General features: G+C 52.5%; 1 protein-coding gene across 1 annotated transcript in view; it reads right to left on the bottom strand.

The window, feature by feature from the left end:
* Nucleotides 1-3,702, bottom strand: part of LOC119436380 (cGMP-dependent protein kinase 1) — a 184,868-nt gene extending 181,166 nt beyond the window's left edge. The window contains exon 1 of the mRNA XM_049657307.1: nucleotides 3,101-3,702. Within this exon, the coding sequence (XP_049513264.1) occupies nucleotides 3,101-3,492 (392 nt within the window). The 5' untranslated portion in view covers nucleotides 3,493-3,702. The remainder of the gene's footprint in view (nucleotides 1-3,100) is intronic.
* Nucleotides 3,703-8,647: the final 4,945 nt, after the last annotated feature.

Here is an 8,647-nt window from a genome sequence, read left to right as displayed (position 1 = left end):
ACCCCCCCCCCCCCCCTAAGGCCGGTTACCCCCCCCCCTTTTTGTTTAACCCTTCCTTCCTTGCGCCTTTCAGTACTGCAACTAAGATGTAAGATGCGCAATCGTCTGCACACTCACAAACTTGCGCAAAAATCGAATTTTTTGACAATTTCCCGTTAAGAAATTGAAATTAGTGCTGTTTAGATGGTATTGGCAAACTGTCAACCCCCCCCTGGCAGAGGTCCTGGGTGCGCTACTGGAACCAGCTGATGTTTTTGACGAGCCGAGCGTGCTGCTTCATCTGCGCTGTCGTTGCCGACAATTCCGCAATGGCTCGGCAACCATTGAAATACAATGTCGTGTCCTTCTTCGAGCGCGAGATGATGAGCGTGCCTAATTTCGTGCACTAGCTGCTCGTGTAACGCATGACGTAGGGCAAACTGCAGAGTTTGTAGGGCTGCTTTGGAATCACTGAAAATGGCCCAATGATTTGGCGGCTGCTGGAGCGCGTAATTGAGTGCACCTTGAAGAGCCGCAAGTTCTGCTGTTGTAGAAGTGGTATTGTACGAGTATTTAAATTGCAAAGTGACGGTGTCCGATGGAACAACTACTGCTCCGGTAGAGCTGTTGAAATGGTGGAACCGTCCATGTAAATGTGTATGCGGTCAAATAATACTCGTTGAGGACAAGCAGAGACAATTGCTAAAGGGCTAGTGGATCCCAGGAACTGAAAGGCACAAGTAAAATAACTATTACTCACCCCATGCTCGTACATGTCCTCTTGATGAAAAAGTGGATATAAATTCTACCTTATTTGGAAACCCGCATGTAACAAAAGTAGAAGAAAGACGGTGCCTGTGAAGTTATAATCCTACCGCCGTGAGTAATCATAGAGCCGCACAGTACGCGCAAAGGAAGTGTGAGAACGGACTCATGTTAACTCACTCTTACCTTTTCACCACAATAGTAAGCGTAAATGAAACAGGTGACCTTCAGATTACTATTTTGCATAATCACTAGCAAAGGTGATGTCATCTCCTTGTATATATGTCATTTTCCCTCAATATTTAGTGCATGTCCCGCCTTCGTGCGAAATTAGGGTGCGAAAACCACTAAAAGCCAATGAACTAGCAAGCGACAGATCTGACCGCTCACATTCTTCACCGTGGCTCTGACGCAACTAACGCGTATTTATGCCATAAGAAAGATGAGAGAGTGAAGATAACGCAGCGGTGCTTCAAATCCCACCCTTCATAATGTATATACTGCTGGGTTCCTTTGCTCTCCAACACTCGTGCACTCTGCGCGAACACTATTTACGACTACGTAACCGCTGTTAAGTGACAACGGCGACTTCGATGGACAGGAGGTTACGGAGGTTTATACGGGGTACAGATTTACTACAGACATTAGGATGACAAGTGCAGATTACATCATATTACAAGTGCTACAGATATTTGGAGCTTAACTGCTTCCTTTACACTTTATTCAATAGGAATCAACTGAGTGCAACGACATCATGTTCGGAAGTAAATAAATAAATAAATAAATAAATAAATAAATAAATAAATAAATAAACTAGCGCAAGAACCTAAAAGCCACTCATCGCGTGCCACAAGTGACAGGCTATAAGCGGAACAAGAACCGTCGCCAAGCTGTTAAAGTTGCAGGCCGAGGGCGGCATTGCTAACGAAACCTCTGCTCACAAGAGAGCTATGTGGCGCAACTGCTGGAAACGATAAGACCAGGGAAAGGACAGACAGGCCTCTCCTCTGTCTTATTTTCGGTTTGGTTCGATCTTGTTTTCATTATTTCCTTGGGATGTTATCTTCAGCTCTCTCTTCAAGCCTCAGCATGCCCGGAGGCTACACACAACAAACATTCTGCCTCCCACATACGCACGTGATGAGCGCTGCTCAGGTAATTCCGTGATTAGTTGCAGGATGTCACATTTCACTTTCGGATTCACCATACAGCAAAGCTGAAAAATGAACGGCTCACACGGGGATGCCAGCATTTTCTACACATATGCCTGCTGTGCAATCGATGCCCTATTATTCATTCACCATATTATTTCCTTGTGAATGCCCAAGGTTTACAAAAAGAGTGGCGCAACGTGTCACCGCATACAGAATTGATAATACTCAGGGAAAAAAGAGCGATAAGCAAGAAAAATGACACAGACGAGAAGTAAAGAGGAAGCGATAAAAGTAAAAGCGCGAGTACCAGAATCGTACGGTCGGCAGGTTATGATAATCAGCGCGGAGACCGGCGTTCGCCGCTGCCGAGTCCTCGGCATTCCTTTTCGTGCCTGCGCCCCGAGCGAGTCGAGAGAGCGAGTAAACAGGCAGCTGGAAAAGCGGCCGCCGCCGCTCCTCCCGAGCCGACACCGCTAACCGCCAACTTAGCGATCCGGTGTCCTTGGGTTCGGGTGGGCGATATGAGCATGTGCCCCCTACAGCAGCTGATCTCACCATTGCCGCTGCTCGAAAATGTATAATTAATTTTAAATAAACCATCAGCTCCGAGATCTGGGTCGACGGAGTTAATTGCAGCTTAAAAAGATTTTCAGCATAGGAAGGAAGAGCTATAGTATCACAGAAATAGTCACGATGCGCTCGTTCTCAGGGGGCAAAAGCGTTGGTCCACAATTACCGCATGCAGCAGGCGCGAAAACTCTTCTCCACCTGCAAGTGTGACCAACATAGCAGTGGAAGAATGACAGCTGTACTGCATTCCTGTCCCATATAGGGTGCAGTAATAGCTAACTTCGTTTCAACCTTAAGTATGAACTTATGCTAAAAGATTCAGGCGAGTGGAAACCGCGACAATAAATGCCTTCCCCGGCTGGCTCTACATCGCGAGTGCCCAGGGAGCGTCAGCTTCTCGGTACGATCGGTCATGGGAAGATGAAGCGTCAATTTATTGCGCAATGCAAGGAAGCACCACAGCGAAAGTGGTACCATTGGGCATGGGCGAAGGGTTTCTCACGTGCGAATCGCATGCGCCACACGAGCCGGCAGCAGAGATTGGGGGTGCATGGAATCACCGAATTCCCAAGCTCTGCGTGGCTCGTTCGGGCGCGGTGCGATGAACGAAAGAAAGAGCAGCGGGCACCGACCTGTCTGATTTTGGATACTCCTGGAAATTGGTCTGTATGAGGTCCTGGATGCTGCGAAGTGATTGCGGCTCGGCCGAGATGCCCTGGGCGCGCTCCTTGCGGCGGCCCGAGCGGCTGTAGCGAGCGTTGTACGGGATGAGCACGGACTGAAACTTGTCCAGTTGGCTGCGCAGCTGCAAGATCTCTTCATCACGCAACGTGATGACCTGCCGCAGGTCGTGGATAATCCGTTCCTGCTTGAGCACAGCATCGCGCAGCTCCTCCAGCGTGCCCATGCTGAGCAGTGCAGCCGGGCACGAGGACGGCGGCGGGCTCTCGTCACACTCCAGCTTGCGATCGGCGGTCGAGGACAAACAGATCACCACCGAACGACGCGGCCGCGAAGGAAACATACGAACAGCGGGGTCCACCTCGGCTCACTTCAGTCGACGACGCTCATGCCGGTCTCCACTCGGCGCACACGAGGTCTGTGCCCTTCTTCCGCGGGCTGATGCGAGTCGCTTTTCGGACACGCGACGACGCACTTGTTGCCGATCTCGCCGATCGGGCCACGCACCAGACGCCCCTGCCGTCGCCGCCGCACACGCGTTCAAGATTATCGCTGCTCTACAACGCCGCTGGCGCCGCCCCGTGATGGACTCCGCAAACTGCCGTGAAGGACGGCCAGCGTCCCCGGCGGGCTGGTTGCTGCGCCGCTCGCTGGGGCGGCGTGTGCCGTGCGTGCGGGCCGGCTTGGTGGGGACTGTCTTTGCGAAGGGATGAGCGTTCTCTAAATGGCAATCCACTTTTCGTAAATGCAGGTGAACTCTGCCTTCAGTAGTTGTGTCGCTGGAATTTGAGGCCGCTAGGGGAAGTATATGAAACTGTCTTCGATAGGGTGCTTCAATGCGCACCTCCTCCCCCAGTCTTTCAATCTCGCTTCAGACGGCCGCCGTACGCATACGTGGTCAGCAACCGTCATGCGCATTGCCGGCCTTGCTGTGACTGCTGAAAAATGACTGGTTTCTACGTCTAAGCAGTGCTTTAATCAGCCGCGAAGCGGCTGGCGAATGTTGGCATTTCGGAGAAATAAAAAACGTCAAAGTAGGGCAAAGCTTTGCGTTTGTCTCTCTGTGGATGGTGAATATTAAACATAGCAATGGGCTGCCACGAAAGCCTCGTGCGTGTATACCTTTTTTTCCTTTCCAAGTACACTTTATTTCTTCGAATGATCAAACCAATACACTCAATAGTTCCTTATGGCAAGCTTTTTAGTCTCGCAACAATTATTAGACTTATGAGAATATTTTGCGGCACCTTATATAGCCCCACGACCTTCCAATTACGCCGGCAAGTCGTCGAAGGTATGGAGTCGTCGGAAGTCGTCGAAAGTGGTGGAGGTGCTGGGTACTTCTCACTCATGCCGCAGACTCCTCCTGGGAGCCGAAGCACCAGCCCTGTGTTAGTCGATACTCCCGTCCATCGGACCAGCCGCAGGGTCCGGGGACTGCCTCCTGAAGATACTGAAGACACCGCAGTGCTTCAGACTACCCGAACTGGTATGGAACGTGCAATGACGAATCGGTATACGCTTCAAAATCCACTGGTGCCGAAGTCGTTCCATGGCGATGTCTTCGAAGACGTCGAAGACTGGATGACTGACTTCGAGCGTGTGGCCGAATGCAACGAATGGGATGACGCGACTAAACGTAGGAATGTCTACTTTTGCCTGGAGGACGACGCGCGTACATGGTTTCGAAACCGTGAGGAGCAACTGACGTCGTGGCGCGATTTCCGTCGTCAGCTACTAGACACCTACGCCAGTCCTGATCGCCGCGAACGAGCCGAACGAGCAATCCAGGCCCGCGTCCAGCTTCCCAACGAAAGTGTTACTACGTTCGTCGAAGATATGACGCGCCTCTTCAGACGAGCAGACCCTGGAATGACCGAGGACAAGAAGTTGCGTCACCTGATGCGAGGGGTGAAGGAGCAGCTCTTCGCTGGTCTGGTGCGCAATCCTCCCAAGACTGTCGCTGAATTTTTAGCCGAGGCTGTAAGTATGGAAAAGATGCTTCAGCATCGCTAGAACTTTTATGATCGGCAAGTGAACGCGACTACAGACATTTTGACGGCCATTGGAAACAATAATGACAACCTTCGAGAACTCATCCGCACCGTTGTGCGCGAAGAAATAATGAAGCTTTATGGCACGCCACAAGCCACGGTGAGCTCCATTGCGAGTGTTGTAAAAGATGAAGTGAACCAAGCGCTCCGGTCCAACTTTCCTTTTGCTAACACCGCGCCTGTACCTTCTGTACACCACCGTGCGACCTACGCAGAAGTGTTGAGACAGCCTGCTTCGTCCCCGCCGCTGTTTGTCCAGGCCGCTCATCCGGTTGCACTTCCACCAGCCCAACCGGTGCCGTACATCGAGGAACGACGCACGCCTCCACCGTTTCCCCATGCCGCTCCTCCAGTTGTGCTTCCGCAGGAGCAACCAGTGCATTACGCCGACGATCGACGCATGTCCCCTCGGAAGTCAGACGTTTGGCGCACTCCGGATCGCCGTCCTCTGTGCTTCCACTGTGGTGAGGCAGATCATTTGTACCGCCAGTGCCCATACCGACGCCTCGGGTTGTGGGGCTTTTCCGCCTACTCGCCACCACCCCGACTGGGCCAACGACCTCGGGACATTGAAGATTATTTGGCTCAGCAACGCATGCCACCGCCTACCGGGCGGCAGTCGCGCTCGCCGTCGCCAAGGAGATTTTCACCATCGCCTCAGCGGTATTCGAGCAGACGGTCGCCAAGTCCCCGCCGGGAAAACTAACTCCAGCGACCTTTGGGGGCGAGGCCGCTGACAGTCGACACGCTGAAGACCTGCGATCGACGCGAACGAGCGAGGACACCGATTCGACGTCAACTGCAGATGAACGGAATGACCGGCTTTCGCTCGACATACCGGTGGTGATCGACGGTTACGCGGTTAACGCTTTAGTAGATACCGGTGCGGACTATTACATCTTAAGCGGGAAGCTGGCGAAGTTGCTGAAGAAAGTAATTACCCCTTGGAATGGCTCGCAGATTCATACGGCTGGTGGTCACGTCGTTACTCCACTGGGAACCTGCACGACAAGAGTTGGGATTCGAGGATCGACATTCGTGGCGAACTGCCTTGTCCTACGCGTATGCTCCCGTGACGTCATTCTCGGGGTTGATTTTCTCCAAGAATACGGCGCTGTTATTGACCTACGGGGAGGTGTAGTCACCTTCTCAGCAGACCGAGCACTCGACGGGTACGACCACAAGCGTCGAGACGACGCCCTCCGTGTCTCCACCGAATGTGTTACGCTTCCTCCGCGAACCAGTGTCCTAGTCGAAGTGATGTGCGGTGGAATGCGCGAAGGTGAAGTGGTCGCTGAAAGTAACTTATCGCATCTACTGATGCAAGGTGTTTGTGCTGCTAGAAGTGTGCTACAGCTTAGTGATGGCCGTTCTCAGTTGCTTGTCACCAACTTCAGTAACGAGCATCGACACCTGTTCCGCGGTACTTCGATAGCGTTTGCCGAGGAAATAGATCACGTTGCCGAATGTTTAACCCCTGAACCAGTGAGGATGGCTGACAAGTCACTGGGCAACGTCGACATTAATTCATAGCTATCTCCAGACAAACAGGCGGCACTGCATGAGCTCTTGCTTGAATTCAGGGCATGCTTCGCAAGCTCGTCTAAGGTACGCCAGACTTCAGTTACAAGGCACAGGATCATCACATGCGACGACGCACGCCCGATACGCCAGCAGCCCTACCGCGTGTCGGCAAAGGAACGTGAAGCGATTCGTACGCAAGTAGAAGAGATGCTTGAAGACGGCGTGATCGAACCTTCTAACAGCTCATGGTCGTCCCCGGTCGTTCTTGTGAAAAAGAAAGACGGAACGGTATACGCTTTTGCGTCGACTACCGGAAGCTCAACAACGTAACTAAAAAGGATGTGTACCCACTGCCGCGTATCGACGACTCGTTAGATAGACTGCGGCGTGCCCAGTACTTTTCGTCACTCGATTTGAAAAGTGGATACTGGCAGATCGAGGTCGACGAACGAGACCGCGAGAAAACTGCCTTTGTGACTCCCGACGGCCTTTACGAATTTCGAGTGCTCCCTTTCGGTTTGTGTTCTGCCCCAGCAACCTTCCAGCGAATGATGGATACTGTCCTCGCTGGATTGAAGTGGCAGACTTGCCTTGTGTATCTTGACGACGTAGTTGTCTTTTCTGAAACATTTGAACAACATCTTCATCGCCTGCGGCATGTGCTAGAAGCGCTCCGATCGGCTAATCTCACGCTTAAACCAGAAAAGTGTCACTTCGGTTATGAAGAGCTCAAGTTTCTCGAACACGTCGTCAGCGCCAAAGGAGTTCGACCCGATCCCGACAAACTTGCCGCTGTAGCAGCTTTTCCTCCTCCTGCCGACAAGAAGGCCGTCCGACGCTTCCTGGGCATGTGTGCGTATTATCGCCGCTTCATCGACAACTTTTCGAAGATTGCGGAACCCCTGACTCGCCTTACCAGGGATGACACGCCATTTACCTGGACGCATGAGCAACAGGCGGCCTTCGCTGAACTACGACAACGCATGCAGTCAGCACCCGTCCTGGCTCATTTTGACGAAGAGGCTGACACCGAGGTGCATACTGACGCCAGTAACATCGGCTTTGGCGCAGTACTCGTCCAACGTCAAGACGGCCTTGAAAGAGTAATAGCTTATGCTAGCCGCTCACTGTCCCGTGCCGAGGCGAACTACTCTACCACAGAAAAAGAGTGTCTCGCGGTCGTCTGGGCGATCACGAAGTTTCGCCCTTATCTCTACGGCCGTGCCTTTAAAGTGGTGACAGACCACCATGCTCTATGTTGGTTGGCGAACATACGCGACCCTTCAGGCCGACTGGCACGATGGAGCTTGCGGCTACAGGAATTTGACGTCACTATAGTTTATAAGTCTGGCCGCAAGCATGAAGACGCCGACACGTTGTCGCGTGCTCCCGCCGAATCTGTCAGTCGACAGCCAGAGGACGACGACGGCTTCCTGGGCGCCCTTACTACGTCGGACTTGGTCAAATGGCAGCGTGACGACGCTGAAATTCGACCTCTCATCGACCACTTCGATGGCCGTCACACATCCATACCACGCCATCTACGTCGCGTCTTGACGTCCTTCTGTCTACGAGACAATCTGCTCTACAAGAAGAACTCCCGCCCGAATGACCGAGCCTACCTTCTAGTAGTTCCCAAAGACTTGCGGGATGATATTCTTTTCGCTTGCCACGACGAGCTTACATCTGGCCACCTCGGCTCCTCACGAACGCTTGCTAGAGTGCGCGAGATGTATTACTGGCCCGGGCTTGCGGCAAGCGTAAAACAGTATGTTAAAGGCTGCCGTGAATGTCAGCGACGAAAGTCACCACCCCTGAAGCCCGCCGGGTTATTGCAACCCATCGAACCACCTCATAAGCCATTCGACCAAGTCGGCTTGGACATCCTTGGGCCTTTTCCCCTGTCAACCGACGGCAACA

The sequence above is a fragment of the Dermacentor silvarum genome, chromosome 1 (assembly GCF_013339745.2).
Source record: "Dermacentor silvarum isolate Dsil-2018 chromosome 1, BIME_Dsil_1.4, whole genome shotgun sequence".
Taxonomy (NCBI): Eukaryota; Metazoa; Arthropoda; class Arachnida; order Ixodida; family Ixodidae; genus Dermacentor; species Dermacentor silvarum.
This window is presented reverse-complemented; position numbering and strand designations above follow the sequence as displayed.